General features: G+C 46.2%; 1 protein-coding gene across 1 annotated transcript in view; it reads right to left on the bottom strand.

Annotated features, from left to right (window-relative positions):
- The window catches only part of GALNT17 (polypeptide N-acetylgalactosaminyltransferase 17), a 234374-nt gene that overhangs the window by 97922 nt on the left and 115985 nt on the right, over window positions 1-20467 (bottom strand). Inside the window, exons 3-4 of the mRNA XM_056865090.1 lie at window positions 16634-16800; window positions 3096-3270 (exon numbers count right to left, since the gene is read on the bottom strand). Of these exons, the coding sequence (XP_056721068.1) occupies window positions 3096-3270; window positions 16634-16800 (342 nt within the window). The remainder of the gene's footprint in view (window positions 1-3095; window positions 3271-16633; window positions 16801-20467) is intronic.

Below are 20467 nucleotides of genomic sequence, written 5' to 3'. Positions count from 1 at the left end.
AAATGCTATTTTATTTTAATGATCTATAACTCATGATACATAACAAGTATAACTCATGTACAAGTCCATGATTTCTGCATTTTTATTAATTCGTTGTTTGTCTTCCCAATTCTTGATTTTATCAACAATTTAAAACTGTTTTGCGATGGTCTTGGGCTATAGCAATGAAGTCGGTTGATTGAAAGCGAATAGGGGAGGTGCCAGGAGGTGCAAGAATATGTTAAGGGCCTTGGTTTAGTGGCAGAGCATCAGTTTCGTATACAGAAGGTCACCTGTTAAACCCTCAGCATCTCCAGGGAAAAGGATCAGATAGCAGGTGATGTGATGGATCTTAAATGAGACCCTAGAGAGCCACTGCCAATCAGAACAGGCAATAGTAACCTTGATGGACCAATGGTCTGATTCAGTATAAGGAAGCATCGTGTGTTCATTTAGATTTGAGTCCAGTAGCACCTTAAAAAGGTAAAGGTAAAGGTCCCCTGTGCAAGCACCGGTCATTCCTGACCCATGGGGTGACGTCACATCCCAACGTTTACTAGGCAGACTTTGTTTAAGGGGTGGTTTGCCAGTGCCTTCCCCAGTCAGCCCCTTAGAGACCAAGAAATTTCTCAAGGTATGAGCTTTTGGAAGTCAAAGCTCCCTTCGTCAGACACAAGTAGGAATGGAGACCTGAGTCTTTATATCCAAGTCAGAAAGTGGGAGGGGTGCTGTAAAGAATGCTTGCAAAGTATGCAAAGGTACAATACATATTGTAATCTTCTTGATTAGGTAAAAGGTAAAGGTAGTCCCCTGTGCAAGCACTGGGTCATAACTGACCCATGGGGTGACGTCACATCTTCACGTTTACAAGGCAGACTATATTTATGGGGTGGTTTGCAACTGCCTTCTCCAGTTATTTACACTTCACCCTCAGTAGGCTGGGTACTCATTTTACCGACCTCAGAAGGGTGCAAGGCTGAGTCAACCTTGAACCGGCTAAAACCAACTCTTCTTCTTCTTCTATCAGATTGATGATGGATGAATAGTGAGGGCAGGAGAAAGCAACTTCCTTAAATGTATGGCAAAGGTGAAATTTGAACTTTGCTTTCTGATTAGTAGCTCCCAGTGCTATCCTAACCAGAGTTACTCTTTTCAAAATCTACCGAAGTCAGTGGGCTTAGGAGGGAGTAACCCTTGTTTACAATTGCATCGCTTGAATCTTATGGCAACAACAAAAAGTGGGGGGGGGGAGAACCCAAAAAGTAAGGAATCAATAGATGCATAGAGGCTACAACAGGGCTACATACAAGTTATTTATATCAATTTTGTGTTTGTATTAAATTTATTATATATTATTCACAAAATCACTTGAATCAATATTTATTTGAATCTAAGCCACTACGTTACACCACTACTGTTTTACCTGACGTGTGAGTTAAATGTTGTCAAATCGCTTCTGACTCATGGCGACCCTATAAATGAATGACCTCCACAACATCCTGTCATTCATACCCTTGCTCAGGTCTTGCAGAATGAAGGCAGTAGCTTTCTTTATAGAGTCAATCCATCTCATGTTGGTTCTTCCTCTTTTCCTGCCGCCTTCCACTTTCCCTGGCATTATTATCTTTTCCAGTGACTCTTGTCTTCTCATAATGTGACCAAAGTACGATAGCCTCAGTTTAGTCATTTTAGCTTCTATGTGTAGAGTGGTCTCTAAATATGCATACGGTGGTCTATAAAGGCAGGAATAAGGGGGAGATACTGGGGCTTGCAAATTTCCAGTTCAGTGATACTCAGTGGCTTGGGAGCCACATGTGGATCTTTTGACATGACAGCTGTGGTTCTTCTGAGCGCCATTCCTCAGCATGCCATCTCCTTCACGATTCAGGAAAGTATGAAAAGCCATCACCCAGTGGGACTTGTGGCTCTCAGGTGGCCCCCACTTGAGAGACAAGCTGCTGGAGCAGGGTTGCCAACCTCCATGGACTAAGTGGAGATTACAACTGATCCTGCTATTACAACTGATCTCCAGCTGATAGAGATCAGTTCCCCTGGAGAAAATGGCCACTTTGGCAAATTGGACTCTATGGCATTGAAGTCCCTCCCCTCCCCAAAACTCACCCTCCTCAGGCTCCACCCCAAAAACCTCCCACCGGTGGTGAAGAGGGACCTGGCAACCCTATGCTGGAGGGACTGGAGGATGTGTGAGATGCAGGCTCCATGCTACAGATGGAAGCAAAAGGCCGGGAAAAATCATATGGATGTATCCAAGGTTATCATTGTATATTTAATGGTTATACCTTACATTATTGTATGTGTGTGTTTGGTGGACTGTCACACAGGACATTCAGTATCCACGTGGCTCTTTCGGTTGATGGGGAACGCAGATGTGGCTCTTTGCAAGCCACCAAGCAACTACTACTGTTTCAAATTATATAACGTTATTGGGCAAGGAAACCGCCCACCCCCAACACACAATTTTCTGTTAACTAACTAATATTAGGAGCCCCGCGGCGCAGAGTGGTAAGCTGCAGTACTGCAGTCCAAGCTCTGCTCACGACCTGAGTTCGATCCCGACGGAAGTCGGTTTCAGGTAGCCGGCTCAAGGTTGACTCAACCTTGGAGCGGTGGAGTCTGATCTGGAGAACCGGGTTTGATTCCCCACTCCTCCACATGAGCGGCGGAGGCTAATCTGGTGAACTGGATTTGTTTCCCCACTCCTACACACGAAGCCAGCTGGATGACCTTGGGCAAGTCATTCTCTCTCAGCCCCACCTACCTCACAGGGTGTCTGTTGTGGGGAGGGAAAGGGAAGGTGATTGTAAGCCAGTTTGATTCTCCCTTAAGTAGCAGAGAAAGTCGGCATATAAAAACCAACTCTTCTTCTTCTTCCATCCTTCCGAGGTCGGTCAAATGAGTACCCAGCTTGCTGGGGGTAAAGGGAAGATGACTGGGGAAGGCACTGGCAAACCACCCCGTAAACACAGTCTGCCTAGGAAACGTCAGGATGTGACGTCACCCCATGGGTCAGAAATGACCCGGTGCTTGCACAGGGGACCTTTACCTTTTAAACTAATATTGGCTAATTTAAAATAGAATCTGAATGCTATACCTACCAGCCTGCTGTGAACTCCACGTGTGCATCAAAGAAGCCGGTGATCTGACCAGAGGCAACTTTCCAGCCTTCGATGCGAGCGCGGATCAGGCCTTCCCTTTTTTGGTTGCGCACCACCTTCACAAGGCCAGGGTATCGCTTGTTGACGTACTCCTCTAGGGGGGCCTTCAGCTCTTCTGCAAGAAGAAACACAAAATGTTGAACAGATAAGTCCCTCTGTGGGTCCAGTTGACCAATAGCATTCACTTAGCCGATCAAGTCCAAGAAGAAGAAGAAAAATAGGAAAAGGAGGAGGAGGAGAAGAGGAAGAAGAAGGAGAAGAAGAAGAAGAGAGAGGAGGAGGAGAAGAAGAAGAAAAAGAGGAGGAGGAGGAGAAGGAGAAGGAGAAGAAGAGTTAGCTTTTATATGCCAACTTCCTTTACCACTTAAGGAAGAATCAAACCAGCTTACAATCACCTTCCCTTCCCCTCCCTGCAACAGATACCCTGTGAGATAGGAGCAGCTGAGAGAGCTCTAAGAGAGCTGTGACCAACCCAAGGTCGCCCAACTGGCTTCATGTGTAGGAGTCGGGAAACCAACCTGCTTCACCGGATTAGCATCCGCCGCTCATATGGAAGAGTGGGGAATCAAACTCGGTTCTCCAGATCAGAGTCCACTGCTCCAAACCACCGCTCTTAACCACTACACCATGCTGGCTCTTATAAGAAGTTTGAAAAGGGTTAACTTTGTGACCTCCATTTCAAATGAGGTCCCCCACTTTTCAAATGAGGTCCCCCACTTGTCAGATGAGGTCCCCCACTTGCATGATCCTCACTCCAGTGACGATGCAACTGTTATATTTATTGCTGTATTTGCCCAGAATGCTGTGCATGCATGCTTTCCCATAATTCATGTCATTTTCTCTCTTCCATACATGTGCATTGCCCTGACCTGGATGACCCAGGCTAGCCTGATCTCTTCAGATCTCAGAAGCTAAGCAGGGTTGGCCCTGGTTAGTACTTGGATGGGAGACCACCAAGGAAATTCAGGGTTGCTATGCAGAGGAAGGCAATGACAAAATACCTCAGTCACTTGCCTTGAAAACCCTACTAGCTTGCCATCAGTTGGCTGCAACTTGACAGCACTTTACACACACACACATACATGTGCACTTATGTACATATGATCACATCAAGATTCTTTTTGTACAGTTATACACTGATGCTAGAAGGACATGTGTCTATCAGTAAAACACTGCACAAAAACATACTCAACATGACCCTCATGTACAATCACATCAAGATCACTGTTTTTTACCAGATTTAAAAACCAATTATCATGTACGCATAAGTAACTGAACAGAAACAAATATGTAAATTAACTGAAAGCTATGACAAACATCATGCCTCAATCCTGCAATATCTGAACTGGGCAATGCATGGTTTTTCCATATGAGTATAGCTTCTGTTCATATGAATTGAAGCTTTTCTTGTGTGGAAAAATCCATGGGTTGCCCAATTCACATGTTATGGGATCAAGCTATCAGACGCATTGTAGGGACCTGTGCACTGCTAATATGTGCTCTAAAGAAAATTGAAACAACGGAGCACGTTCTACTGAGCTGTCCACTATATCAAGAGGTTCGTTTTAAGTTTATCTCCACCTGGCTTAGTCAGCATACAGGTCAGGAGTACACTAAAATGTTGCTTATAGAAGAAAACCCACAGGTTAAAGTAGGAAAGGCTACGTTTTGTGCAGCGGCCTGTAGAATTCATCAGATGCTGCTGAGAACATTGGTAGGTCAATAATTTCAAAGGGTAGTATATATAGTTTGCAAAGAGTGCAAACAACTTTTTTTTTACTATTTGTATAAACTTGTGGGTAGAGCTTAATACTAACGGTTTTAGTGGTAAATTTTGAAGAGCTGTGCTGGTCTATGACTGTTTTTAATAAAGATTAAGATTAAGATATGTATAATTGGCAGGCTCCAACAACACAAGAATGGAACGCACTAGGGTTGCCCGCTCTGGGTTGGGAAATACCTGGAGATTTTGGGGGCGGGCCCTGAGGAGGGTGAGTTTGGGGAGGGCCTTCAATGCCATAGAGTCCAATTGCCAAAGCGGCTACTTTCTCCAGGTGAACTGATCTCTATCGGCTGGAGTTCACTTGTAATAGCAGGAGATCTTTAGCTAGAACCTGGCGGTTGGCAACCCTAGAACACACAGATGCCTCCATATTACTAGCCACTTCCTTTCTCTTCAAGCCACAAAGCTTATTTTTCTGAACAGTGGTAGGGAATAACCTTCCATGACGGCTCTCTAAACAAAGGATCTGTTCCCACCGGAGCCTCTCTTCCGTGAATTACTCTTTCCAGCTTTCCCCAGCTTGCCTTCCAAACCGGGTTGATGTGAAACTCCTTTTTTGCCGCCTCTGAACCAAATCAAAAGGTCACCAAAACTCCAATCACCATCAACCCCAGCAAAACAAAGCTGCCAATGGTGGGGACGCAAACACACTCCAAACACCGCTGGTTCTAAATTGAGAATTAATCAGCAATTAGAGCCTAGAGTGCTTCGCTCGAGATGAAACTCGCCACTGCAAGCAGGGCCAGCTCAATTGTTTCGGCGCGCCATTTGCGAGCGTCTCAACACCGCCAGCTAAAAGGACCGTAGGGGGGGAAAACATAAGGAGTACCGATCCTTATGGCAAGTGATGAGCCGATCGCATCGCTACCACGTCTCTCTAGAGCACTCCATTGTGGCTAGAGATGCCAGGTTGACAGAGGCACACGTTTTCATTCAATGATTAGAACAGATGATGCTAATTTGAAAGAGGCAGTCAATCAAAAGAGGGTTTTGTTCGAGGCACTTAACATTCTTTTCATTCCCTTAGGTGTTCCCGTATTCTTTAGTCACCGTTACTCCTTTTTTTTCCCTGTTCCCTGACAACCGCTGTTTCCATTAGAAACAAAAAAGAAGAAGAAAGAAACAGCTCTTTTGTTTGACATTCAACATCTGGGGAATTGGATTCCTAGGTGGTATTTGTTCTTAAAAAAAGAAGAAAACGACAAACATCCTTAAATTTCCAGAAGAGAATCAGGGAGAAGCCATGAAAGGATCATCAAAGTCGAGAGACACCTCCTGGCAAGCAGCCATTTGCTTTATAGTCACCAACTCTATCAGATTAATTCTTGAAATGCAACTCCCTATGCCAGCGATCTAATCTCATCTGTGTGGCTGGTTGCAACAAAGAAGGGAAGGTTTCACCTGGGAGAACAGCTAACTATCGCCCTGGATTTTTCTTCTTCTTGCTGCCAGCTGCTGGCTATCAATTCCTTTGTTAAGGTAATGGCCCATGATATTGCCTCAAGGGGAGTTAACCGTTAGGAGGTAGTCCCCTGAGAGTAGCCATAGGAGCTTGGAGAAGATGACCTGTTTGAGCTGAAGAGAAGAGGCAGGTCTTGTGTGTGTATGGGATAAAACAGAGAGAGGCAGACAGTGGTCGTTTATGCATGGGTACTTTCACTCACATTTGTCCCCGGTCCTTGGAGTTGGTTGTTCCTTGGAGTTGTGCATGAGTTTTCTGTCCACTAGAGATGACTTCGCTGCCAGCCCTCACAACGTCCGGATCTTCTCATTCCTCTGTTAACCCGACTCTTCTATGTTCCCTGAGCAGAGTCCGGGTGAAATCCTCGTGCATATGGCAAAGTGCGGGGCATGCAAGCTTGGTTTTGCTCACAGCCAATTACAAAGCAACGTGTAAAGAGGCGGAGATTAAAATACTTCCTGCCTCCTGAGAGCTCTTTCTGAGCAGAAGAAAAGCTTTTTAAAACCAAGGCTTGGATTCCCCCCCTCTTTCATATTGCTCCGTTTTTGTTGTTGTTGTTCTTAAATTGCTTTTTTATGTGGCAATTGGGTTGGGGGGGGAAGAACTTTCTCTCACAGTAAGCACTACAAGTAAGCCAATTACAAAGCAGCATTTAAAGGGGTGGGGACTTGGTTTGAGTTTGGAGACTGCTGGTGCATAGATTCCCAACAGGAAAGTGTGGGTCCAGCAAGCAACGAACCTCAGGTAAAACTCCCATGCATAAACAACCAGAGATGAGTTGGATGAACCTCTGGGGGCCCAGGATCTCTCCCTCTCCGGGAAACTGAGATGGGATGGCCCATTCAGAAGTGCTTTTTTGCCTCCTCCGTTAGTCTGTTCTGCATTTCTAAATCAGGCGACTATTACAAGAAAGCCATAAATTTTCAGTGTGCTTTCTCATCTAAAGAGACCCAAGCCAGGGAACCCAGCCCCTGAAACTTCTTGCCAGTCAGACAGAGCAGGGAGCATGTAACTTCACTGGCTAATTCACTCTGCTCCAGGTATATTGGTTAGAGTGTTACACTAAATCTTGGGAGACCTGGGTTCACATCCCTGTTCTGCCTTGAAGCTTATTATATGACCTTGGGCCAGTCACTCTCAACATGATCTACTTCACAGGGTTTTCGAGAGGACAAAATGCAGGGAGGATGAATCACATATAATACTCTCCTGGCCACATTAATACCAGCCCTGTCTCTCCAGCCACATCTCTAATCTTCCTTATCTCCTTCCCTATTGACCTACTGATCCTGACCTGGATGGCCCAGATGCAACTATTATATTTATCGTTAGATTTGTCCAGAGTGCGTTGTATGCATGCTTTCCCACAATTCATGTCATTTTCTTTCTTCTGTACATGTGCATTGCCCTGACCTGGATGGCCCAGGCTAGCCTGATCTCTTGTCTTATACCAAGTCAGGACTTTGGTGCATTGTGTCAGTATTGCCTACTCTGATTGGCAGCTGCTTTCCATGGGAGAACACCCAGAAGCTTAACATACCTGTCACGAAGGTTGCCAGGTCCCCTCTGGCCATTGGCAGGGGATGGGGGTAAGGTTGCCAGATCCAGGAAGGGAAACTCCTGGAGATTTGGGGGTGGAGCCTGGGGAAGACAGGGACCTCAGTGGGGTACAACGCCCCAGAGTCCACCCTCCAAATCATCCATTTTCTCCAGGAGAGCTGATCTCTGTAGTCTGGATATGAGCTGTGATTCTGGGGGATCCCTAGGTCCCCCCTGGAGGCTGGCATCCCTACCTGGCGCTCTAATGACCAAACTAAAATGCATGAGAGAGGCAGCTAAGTTTGTTCTGTTTCCTCACAAAGTGAAGGATAGAAACTCCTTTTTTTTAACTACAAAAGAAGTTTATGGCTGAGGGAAACCCAAGTTAAGCTGTGATGGGTATCTGCTGCTCTATTGCTCTGATAGCCTTTCATCTTCTGAGACATGAGAAGGAGAGGAATTTGGGGTTACTTTTTATCCTTACTGTTCAGAGCATATCAGACCTTTCCTTCAGAGACCCAAGGCCAAGATTGGTTGAGGTGTCCTGGTTGCCATGGACATCAAGAATGCAAGATAAGAATTCTGGAGAAATATAACCCCTGTAGATTTGGAGACATATTCGGAACACCCAGAGAAGGGGTGTGTGGATAATATGACAAGGATTTTTGCTATGCTCAATAGAACTATTATTCTCTTTCGTATATGCGCTGGCATTTTATAACTAAATAACTGAAGCATGCCTACTTTGATCCCACACTTGATTTAAACAAGTGTTTATTACTGAACAGTTCTCCTTCTAGCGATAGGATTTAGTAGCTACCACTCAGGTAATTAAAGAAGCTTTTAAAAAAAATGGGACTTCATTTCTGGTGGTCTGCACCCCCCTCCCCCAGAAGGCTGTGGTTAAAATGTAGGGTTGCCAGGTCCCTCTTTGCCACTGGCGGGAGGTTTTTGGAGCAGAGCCTGAGGAGGGAGGGGTTTGGGGAGGGGAGGGACTTCAATGCCACAGAGTCCAATTGCCAAGGCGGCCATTTTCTCCAGGTGAACTGATCTCTGTCGGCTGGAGATCAGTTGTAATAGCAGGAGAACTCCGGCTATTACCTGGAGGTTATTAGGAAACAAACAGCACATAAACTCAATATGATTAACAATACCTCCACTTCAATAGGTTCAAAAAATTTTTTTTTAACACACAGTAAATATACTATATTCCATTGTAAATTGAAAAATAAATTGAAAGTCCACATATACAAATATACAAAATGTCTCTCAACTGTGGCAATGTCCGTACCTGGAGGTTGGCAACCCTATTAAAATGTCAGACCAGGACTGGGAGTAGGGTTGCCAAGTCCCTCTTGGAAATTGGCAGGAGGTTTTAGGGGTGGAGCCTGAGGAGGGCGGCGTTTGGGGAGGGGAGGGATTTCAATGATATAGAGTCCAATTGCCAAAGTGGCCATTTTCTCCAGTTAGAAAGTATTTCAAAAAATCTTGAGGAACTTCGTGACCAAAAGAACTTTGATAACGAAAGCTGCAGCCCTTAGTTTGGCGCCTTAGAACTTCAATCATACAGGCTGAAGAAGCATCACAAGCGAAAAAAGTTTCTAAAAATTCCAGAAGGCGTTATCCATCTTTACCTACCTCTAACAAGGAATCAAGAATTCACTTGATTTTTAGAAAATTAAGCATCAAGATACACGCAAGTTCTAATGGACTATAAATGAGATTTTACATCTTCTAGAAGTCATTTGGACTCAATCGATGAACTTTATGTTTCACGTTTATGTTTATTTCTGTTTAGGTTGTTTATAAGTTTTTGTTTGCACTCCACTGTTATATCCACTGTATTGTAATACACTTTTGATATTTTTGTATATAGATTTGAGTACTGTTTCCTTTCCAACTGTACCTGGAGGTTGGCAACCCTAAGTGGGAGACTCTGGTTTAAAGCCCCATTGCATTGTGAAGCTTCCTGGGTGACGTTTGGCCAGCCATTCTCAGCAGGCCCAGCTGATTTTGCAGGGTTGTTTCAAAGATAAAAAAAGAGGAACAGGAACAATGCAAAGCCATCTCAAGCTCTTTCGGGGAAGGATCGGATAAAAATAGAAAAATAACATCCCGTTAACCATTGCTGGAAGCACTTTTCACCCAACCAAGCTTCAATCCTCGGATTGCACTAGGCTGCAAGAAGAAAGTCTGATCACTTGGGGGTAGCGTTGCCAACTCTGGGTTGGGAGGTCCCTGGAGATTTTGGGGATGGAGCCTGAGGAGGGTGGGGTTTGGGGAGGGGAGGGACTTCAACACCATAGAGCCGTGTTGGCAAATTTATGGCACGCGTGCCGGACTTGGCACGGCGAGCCCTCTCTGTGGGCATGCGCAGCTGTCGCGTCTGCCTTCCCTGGAGTCCCCGCTGCCCAGCTGGGCGGCGGGGGCTTTGAACTGCTCCGCGCTGCCTGCAGGCAGTGTGGAGCAGTTCAAAGTCCCCCCCCTTCCCTGGACTCCCCGCCACTCCAAAGCACCCACCCCTTCCGGAATACATAAGAACTTAGAAGGCATTATCGGTCAAGGTATATTATATGACCCCAAATTATTTCTACTGAGTAAAACTCCGGAGAATATTAACAAAGACCAACAGAATATGCTGAAATACTTAATCACAGCGGCAAGAATAGTATTGGCATCTTTATGGAAAACAAACAAAATTCCTACCATAGAGACCTGGATGGATAAATCTTACGAATATATAACGATGGCACATCTGACTGAATCCTTGCAAATGAATAATCAAAAGCAAATTAGACAAATGGAAACCTTTCTATGACTATATGGCAACAAAAAAACAATAATAAGACTCCAAGAAAAATAATGGACTCAAGGTGGAATTTTATCCATTTTATTAGAAAATAACTGTATTAATAAAAACTCTAGAGGGTAGCGCAAAGAGCTATAAGGTTAAATATCAACTGAATAATTTACTGCTTGTTTTTTTGTTTGCTCATTTTCCCCCCTACTCCTTTTTTTCTTCTTCTTTTTGTACCCCTATTTACTGTTAAAAGTTAATAAAAATATTTATATATAAAAAAAACAAAGCACCCACCCCTTCCCTGGACTCCCCGCCACCCAGTTGGCACTTTGCGATAAATAAGTGGGTTTTGGGTTGCAGTTTGGGCACTCGGTCTCTAAAAGGTTCGCCATCACTGCCATAGAGCCTGCCTTCCAAACTGACCCATTTTCTCCTGGCGAACTGGAAATCTCTGTCCCCTGGAAATCAGTTGTAATCCCAGGAGATCTCCAGCCACCACTTGGAGCTTGTTCTAGCAAAAACAACCTATTATAATCTCAATCAAATTTCAATATCAAATTTGCAAGTTCTGTGGATACTACCCTCCTGGATGAACCTGAGGGGGGAAAACCTGATATGGAAACTTGGTAAGGATTATAATAGGTTGTTTTTGCTAGAACACAAGCCCTGGAGGTTGGCAACCACCGAATTTCAGTCCATGAAGCCCTCAAGATTGGCAAACACTCTTTTCTCCAGGCTATTCCTGGAAGTTGGCGACAGAGAATTTTTTTATCCAGGCCAGCCCTGGAGGTTGGGAACTGAAAATTCCCCCCCCCCAGGTTCGTCCAGGAGGGTAGTAACCACAGAACCACAGAACCTGCAACTTTGATATTGAAACTTGATTAAGATTACAATAGGTTGTTTTTGCTAGAACACTATCATTCTGTCATAGTTAAATTGTGGAACTCCCTGCCCCAGGATGTGGTGATGGCTGCCAACTTGGAAGGCTTTAAGAGGGGAGTGGACATATTCATGGAGGAAAGGGGTATTCATGGCTATTAATTAAGATGGATACTAGTCATGCTGCATACTTATTCTCTCTAGTATCAGAGGAGCATGCCTATTATCTTAGGTGCGGTGGAACACAGGCAGGATGGTGCTGCTGCAGTCATCTTGTTTGGGGGCTTCCTAGAGGCCCCTGGTTGGCCACTGTGTGAACAGACTGCTGGACTTGATGGGCCTTGGTCTGATCCAGCAGGGCCTTTCTTATGTTCTTATGTTATGTTCTTATTCTAACAACCTAGGTTCTTCTTTTTGAGGCAATTACCACTTGGAGCTTGGCAACCCTACTTGGGGGAGGGAGTAAAGAGAGAAGGCTCCCCCCACCCGAGCACTTCTTCTGAAGTAACCCCCCCCCACATTTCCCCCTCTTCCCCATCACCTACTTTTGCGATGAATGAGCATGACACATAAACAACTAGCAGGGCTGAGTTTGGCCTTGAGCTTTTCAAAGCAAGACGCTTGTGACCTAGACATGTCTTTGAAACCTGGTACTCTTTCCTGCCTTTGTCTTACGATGATCAACAAGCACCGTGGTTGTTGACGTGAGCTACGGAAGGACAATAATGAGCATCTTCAATCACAGCTGATATTGTTGCATGGAAGGGAAAGTACATACAGGCTTGCGCCTTAATGAGCTGAGGTTGGCGTCAGAAGTACCTTTTTAACAAACCCTTGAAGGCTTTCCTGTCTACGACAGGAGGCTCTTTGCCAAAGGGGGAAAAAAGAGAGACGATGCTGTAATATTCATGGCGAAAGCATTACTTCTCCAGCACCAGGGGAGCTGCTTAGGCAAGACGTTCAAGCATACGGCAGGATTGCAAGCGACACTTGGAGATTGCTTGCTGTAGGCAAGCTCCAAAACGAGGGACGCTAATGGAGGTCATATTGCAGTCCCGTCCCCCACTTTGGGAAAGCTATTCAAAACCGGGGCCTGACTCAAGTGTAACTTTTGTGTTCTGTGTTATCTGGAGAAGGCGCTACGCACCGCAAGTTAATGGGAAGGACTAATCTTCCATCTCCTTCCGCAGTTGTTCCAACTGCCCTTGACCAACAGCTGACCTACATAGAACAAACACTCCACTTTTCTTTTCCTCCCGGGGCTTTGTCAAGAAATAAACCCAGCTGGACCGGTCTTCAGTCTCACCCAATGGCCCTGCCTGTTGGTTCTGTGGGCCCCTTTTTTTGGGAATCTCTCTGGTCTTTTATGCATGGCTGTATCCCTCACCCTCACCCCTCCGACGACTTCGGGTCTTTGTGTTGATTATGCATGGTGTTTCCGACCATCAGATGCTTCCGACGCATGCCTCCCTCTCCCCCTGCGTTTCCCTGTGTTTTGCCTACATTTTCAGAGACCAGTTTCATCTCGAATTTGAAAATGTGGGCAAAATGCGGGGAACACACAGGGGGAGAGCGAGGCAACTTCTGATGGTCGGAAACTGCATGCATGATCAACACAGAGACCAGAAGTCATCAGAGGAGTGACGGCGAGTGAAACAGCCATGCATAAAAGACTTAGAATCACAGAGCTGGAAGGGACCAACAGGGTCATCTAGTCCAACCCCCTGCACAATGCAGGAAATTCACAATTACTTCCTGCCCCCACCCCTCCAGTGACCCCTGCTCCATGCCCAGAAGATGGCCAAGATGCCCTCCCTCTCATGATCAGCCTAAGGTCATAGAATCTGCATTGCTGACAGATGGCTATCTAACCTCTTCTTAAAAACCTCAAGGGAAGGAGAGCTCACCACCTCCCGAGGAAGCCTGTTCCACTGAGGAACCGTAGTAACTGTTAGAAAATTCTTCCTAATGTCTAGAGGGAAACTATTTTGATTTAATTTCAACCCGTAATTTTCAACTTCTGACTTCCTTCTTCCCTTTTCCTAGTGCAAGATTGCTGGGTCAGATCTGGCAAGAATTTATGCTTCTCCCCAGCCCCCAACAGAGCACAGCTGTTTCAAGTCTTGTACATACACTGATTTACAGTCTGGCTGGACCAAAATGAGCGATGGCAGAATTTTCACAAATGAGGCCTTCAAAATTCCACTTTACTGTGATCACACTGGCCATTTTCTGTAGAACTCTGTGCCCCATATAATCAAATTGCTGTGGCTTGCAATTTAAAATTGAGCAGTATTTCGAGTATATCTGCATGGGTGCAGTCTGGCAGGTGCAAGTGGGTGTATGGTTGCAATTTACTGGTTCACTGGTTTTTATGCAGTCTGATTCTGATTTATCAGTAACATTGCTTTTAGGGCCACCGACATTCCAGAAATGTTTTGTAAACATCATGGAGGTGGTCCCAGATAGCAACGAGGGCAACATTTGCAAATAATAAGGGAGGGGCTGTGGCTCAGTGGTAGAGCATCTGTTTGGCATGCAGAAGGTCCCAGATTCAATCCCCGGCACCTCCAGTTAAAGGGACGAGACAAATAGGTGATGTGAAAGACCCCTGCCTGAGACCCTGGAGAGCCGCTGCCGGTCTCAGTAGACAATACTGACTTTGATGGACCGAGGGTCTGATTCAGTATAAGGCAGCTTTGTGTGTTCATAATGGGCTTGCTTTGCAAATATCGCCTGGTGACACTACTTGTTTTTATTACAAGTCCGGCACCTTTGCTCTGAAAACTCATATTCTGTTTGCAGTTGATAAAAAGATGCCTTTCGAGTGAATGGCCCACTTTTACACTTACACAGTTGGCATTCAGTACATCAGCACAGGGGAGGCAACAACTGTTGGCACATACTCAGAACTTAATTAGTTTAACCCTTTGCTCGGTCTCAGTGGGAAACCAAACTTCTTGGTTGCTGAAACTGACTTGAGGTTCTTCAAACGGCAGCCTGATCTATAGCATGGAGTAGTGGTTAAGAGCGGCGGGCTCTAATCTAGAGAACCAGGTTTGATTCCCCACTCCTCCACATGAAGCCTGCTGTGTGTAGGGTTGCCAGGTCCCTCTTCATCACTGGTGGGAGATTTTTTGGGGTAGAGCCTTAGGACGGTGGGGTTTGGGGAGGGGAGGGACTTCAGTACCATAGAGCAATTGCCAAAGTGGCCATTTTGTCCAGGTGAACTGATCTCTATCAGCTGGAGAACAGTTGTAATAGCATGAGTAGTGGACTCTAATCTGGTGAACCGGGTTGGTTTCCCCACTCTTACACATGAGGCCAGCTGAGTGACCTTGGGCTAGTCACAGTTATCTTGGAACTCTCTCAACCCCACCTACCTCACAAGGCGTCTGTTGTGGGGAGAGGAAGGGAAGAAGATTGTAAGCTGGGTTGATTCTCCTTAAAAAGGTAGAACAAATTGGCATATAAAAACCAACTCTTCTTCTTCTAATCACTACATCCCACTGGTTCTCTTCACAATGATTTCCGTTATGAAAGAAAGGTGAGATATCAACGTAATGAATAAATTCAGTAAAAGATGTTCCAGTTCAGAACTCTTAAAAACACACACACACAACTTCAAATCATTTGCAGAGAAAGCTCATAATCAGAGGCCAGACATAATACAAGTGGTGGGGGAAGGGGTTCATTCATTTTTCATCCCAGAGATCTCCAGCCTAGGAATTTGGAGGATAGGAAGTGGTGCCGCCACAAAATGGAAGCCACACAGGGCAAGAAAAAATGGTTGCTATACAGGGATGGGTCCACTCACAATGCTGAGAAGGTGCAAAGCCAAGCGTGTGTGTGTGCAAAGTGCCGTCAAGTCGCAGCCGACTTATGGCGACCCCTTTTTGGGGTTTTCGTGGCAAGAGACTAACAGAGGTGGTTTGCCAGTGACTTCCTCTGCACAGGAACCCTGGTATTCCTCGGTGGTCTCCCATCCAAATACTAACCAGGGCTGACCCTGCTTAGCTTCCGAGATCTGACGAGATCAGGCTAGCCTGGGCCATCCCCCCTACAAAGGTGGCAGCTGTTTCTTAATGGACGCCCCCTGCATACCCCAAAGCAATGTCTCCAATTATTTCTGTCCACTCCCACCTGTCATGCTTTACCAAGTGACTCACTGTGCAAGTGGAAATTTAAATTGTCTATAAAATAAGAAAAATTTCTCTGGGGTATCTGAAAATGGGCAGGAAGGATCCCACGAATGGGAGTACAATCCCTGACAATTTCATCCCAACTCGATGGGAGTGGGGAGATAATCACAAACATAGTCCCCATTGAAACAAAGACGAGAGTTTGAAAAAGCAACATATTTATTTCCATCTCCATTCTTTTTTCATCTTCTTAACCTTCTCAAATTCTGGGACTTTTATTTTATTTTACACTCTATTGCACTATGGGAAAGAGGAGATTGTGTGATAGCTGTACCATCATTATAAATGATTTATGAATCTGAAACTCAATCTAAATTTTTTAGATTGATTATGATTGTTAATTAAGGTTGCCAACCTCCAGCTACTAGCTGGAGATCTCCTGCTGTTACAACTGATCTCCAGCCAATTGAGATCATTTCCCCTGGAGAAAATGGCCGATTTGGCAATTGGACTCTATGGCATTGAAGTCCCTCCCCTCCCCAAACCCCGCCCTCCACAGGTTCTGTCCCAAAACCTCCCACCGGGGGCTAAGAGGGATCCGGCAACCCTACTCTTAGGTTCTTCTGAATCACCTCCTTCTTCAGCGAGGTGGAGGAGAATCAGAACCGGCTCTTTATTTTGGGGAAGAGATGATTTGTCAAAACCGATAACGAGAACCAGTAAACTCAGCTGCGGTGCCATGCTGGGGAATCACTGCATGATCTCATTTTCAGTGGCTCACTATGATGGGGATGGGTGCATTCTCCCAAGTGCACCAGGTGAATGCTGCAGCACTGTCCAGCATCCTTTCCTTCCCCTGTTGACGTCACTCACCTTCGTCACTGTTGTCGTCAACGAGGATGATCTCCTTCAGGAGGTGAGCGGGCGTATGGTTCACTGCACTGTGCACCGAACGCAGGATGACTGACAACGCCTCGTTCACAAAGATAAAAATGATGGAAATCTGTGGAAGATCCTTGGGGTATTTCAGCTCTTTACACCTGTCGGAGAAAACACACAAAACAGAAACCAAGGTTAAACTCCTAGAACAATGCCACAGAGTCCACCTTCCAAAGCGGCCATTTTCTGATGGTAGGGTTGCCAGGGCCCCCTCCACACCACCGGTGGGAGCTTCGTGGGGATCTCTGCTAGGGGCGGAGATCCATGTGCGTCCGTGGGGTGTGATGATGCCACTTCTGGGTTTACCCGGAAACGCCGGCATTGCATGGGATGCTCTAGCTGCACATTCCTCCAAATACTCTATGGAAACCACAGAGGTTTTTTTTTTTGGGGGGGGGAGTGCTAGAGCATCTCTGTCACGATGCTGGCACTTCCAGGGTAAACCCAGAAGTGATGTCATCACGATCGCTGCCCTCCCTCAGCTAACCTGTTTATGCCTGCTGACCAGCTTAGGGCAGCCTGGTTAACTGGTAGCTGAGGGCAGTCCGGTTAATTGGTAGGCAATATCCGGGCATAGGGGAACCCTATCTTCAGGTGAACCGATCTCTGTCACCTGGAGATCAGTTGTAATGGGGGAGATCTCCAGCTAGGGAGGCCAGCTCCAGGTTGGGAAATACCTGGAGATTTTTGGGGCGGAGCCTGAGGAGGGCGGGGTTTTGGTAGGGGAGGGACTTCAATGCCATAGAGTCCAATTGCCAAAGCGGCCACTTTCCCCAGGAGAACTGTTCTATGTCGGCTGGAGATCAGTTGTAATAGTGGGAGATCTCCAGCCACTACCTGGAGGTTGGCAACCCTACCATAGCGTAGGCCTGGCAACCCTACTTGAGATATTCAGTTTAATTTGGACTTGAGAGGCCCGTTTGTTGATTATTGGAACTGCAGGCCAAAAATGTATAACAACCAAAAGAAATGTTCTCTTGTAACCTATAACAGCCCTTTTTCCTATGTACATAATAAATTATTTTGAAAGAAATTGGATTTTGCCGTGTGTCATCTTTGCTGGGCTTCCAGTGCTAACTTACCCTCCGGTTCTTCTTCCCCGACATTCTGCTCTCTCACATAACGTGTGGGTGTTAATATGTGAGCAGGCGAAAACGTTCCCCTGGTTGCCGAGACAAATGGCTCGAATAACTCGCCCTCTTTTAAATACCGTTAAATTGATAAAAAGGCACCTGTGTCTCAGACTTTGCTGAAAGCACGCACACGGGCAGCTGCACTTTAGTAAGTTAATAAATTTTCTTAATGCTTCCCCCTTGCATCTTGCAATGATCTCCAGCATTAAAATATAGGATGGCGCAGGGTGAGAGCACTTTGCACACAACAGGGCTAGAATCCTTAACTGCTTGCCATTTTTAACATAAAGATGTTTTATCATCCTTGCGCCCAGGCAGATGAATGTGGTGCAAATGCCCTTAGCCAACCTGCTAGAGCAATGAACATATTCAGTGCCGCTGCTCAGACATAGGGCTTCAGGACAGCAGAACAGGGAACAGGGATGATAAAAGGTGTTCTTTCCCGAGAGAAGACGCCCCAAGTTCAGTCCCTGATATACCCAATTAAAGCATCTCAAGGCCAAACAATGGTCTTTTATGCTTGGCTGTTTTCTTCACTGTCACCCCTTCGATAGGGCTGCCAACCTCCAGGTACTAGCTGGAGATCTCCTGCTATTACAACTGATCTCCAGCCAATAGAGATCAGTTCCCCCTGGAGAAAATGGCCACTGTGGCAATTGGACTGTATGGCTTTTAAGTCCCTCCGCTCTCCAAAACCCGCCCTCCTCAGGCTCTGCCCCAAAAACCTGCCGCTGGTGGCGAAGAGGGACCTGGGAACCCTACTCTCCAACGCCTTCGGATCTTTGTGTTGATTACGCATGCCGTTTGCGACCATCAGAGGTCACTTCGCTCCCCCCCTGCGTTTTCCCGCGTTTCGCCCACGTTTTCAAATTTGAGATTAAACAGGTCTCTGAAAACAAGGGCAAAACGCGGGGAAACGCTGAGAGAGCGAGGCAACCTCTGACGGTCGGAAACGAAATGCATAATCAACACAAATACCTAAAGTCATCAGAGGGGTGATGGTGAGATAAACAGCCATGCATAAAAGACCTATGTATGATGTTTGGGATCTGTGGCTGTCTCTACAAGCAGGTTTTTCCCCTCTGATTTGGCTGCCAAACTGCAGCACTTTTTTTGGGAGCATCCACAGAAGGCCATAACCTAACCGTCCTTTCCCTGTACTCACTACATCTTTACAAGCTAATCATATCCTGTGTCCATTGAAGTCTGCTAAGCATCCTTTGCTGACAAAGAGTCACCAACACCATGGCTGGAGAGATGTGTTTTTCTCTCCCCCATCCCCTTTTTCGATTTACCATCTGGCCTGGCCTTTCCAAACTGCCTGCTATGGCGCTATGGCGTGCCATCTCCCGGGCCCAGCTCCTGGTCTCTGTCGCCATCTTTCCTCTCCAACAAGACCAAAAGTGGGGGGTGGGAAGCGACTTCATGCAACGCTGGCAGCATCACTTCTGGTTGTACCCAGAAGTGATGTCACAGCACTCTAGGAATTCCCCAAATCTCCACGGTTTTTACTCCAGACTCCAGAATAATGACCAAATTGGAGGGCTTATAATCATGTTCAAAATTAGGCTCATAGCCAGAAATTGCATAGCTCAGCCGCTCTGAGCCCGACCTTCGGGTTGGGGAGAGCGGGGTAGAAGTGTAATAAATAAATAAATAAATAAATAATGATGATAATAGGGAGAATGAGTACACTGAGACTCATTGGTCACAGTCTAATGATATTATATGGGAGGAACTCGAATGGCCATGTTGAATAGCAATATTAATATAGTAGAGCTTCTATATAGCACTAGGTATGTACCACACAGTAATTACTGTATTTTCTGGCGTATAAGACTACTTTTTAACCCAGGAAAATCTTCTCAAAAGTCGGGGGTCGTCTTATACGCCAGGTGTCGTCTTATACGCCGGATGCTGAATTCCGAGCCGGACTGGAGAATCTCCCTGAGGAGCCGCCTCCGCTCTGTCCATGTCCCCGGGGGTTGAGCCGCCCCAGGAGGACCGGTGGTGGCCGCGGGGTTGGGGCGCAGTCCCGAGGGCTGGCCCCAGGCCGCGGACTCGGGTTGGGCCACTCCAGGAGGTCTGACAGCGGCCGCGGGGTTGGGGCGCAGTCCTGAGGGCCGACCCTAGGCCGCGGACTCGGGACAATCCCAAACTCTAAATTTTAACTGTAAAAATGGGGGGTCGTCTTATACGCCCAGTCGTCTTGTACGCCGGAAAATACGGTAATTAATCAGATCCCTACTTTTCCAGGAAACCTTGCTGAGTGGCCTTGGGCCAGTCGCACGCTCTTAGCCTCACCTACTTCACAGGGTTATTGTGAGGATAAAATGAAGGAGACGAAAACAACGTAAGCCGCTTTGAGTTCCCAGTGGGGAGAAAGGCGGAGTATAAATGGAGTAAAACAAGTAAACAAACAAACAATGCCTTTTATGCATGGCTGTTTCCCTCGCTGTCACCCCTCCGACGACTTCGGGCCTTTGTTTTGATTATGCATGGCATTTTCGACCGTCAGAGGTCGCCTCGCTCTCCCCCTGCCTTTCCCTGCATTTTGCCTGCATTTTCAGAGACCTCTTTTATCTCGAATTTCCAAAACTGTAACAGTTGATTTCAAAAGAGGGAACTTTACAAA

Source organism: Euleptes europaea, chromosome 19 (assembly GCF_029931775.1).
Source record: "Euleptes europaea isolate rEulEur1 chromosome 19, rEulEur1.hap1, whole genome shotgun sequence".
In the NCBI taxonomy this organism is placed as follows: domain Eukaryota; kingdom Metazoa; phylum Chordata; class Lepidosauria; order Squamata; family Sphaerodactylidae; genus Euleptes; species Euleptes europaea.
Note: the sequence above shows the minus strand (reverse complement) of the source record. Positions and strands in the feature narration are given on the sequence as shown.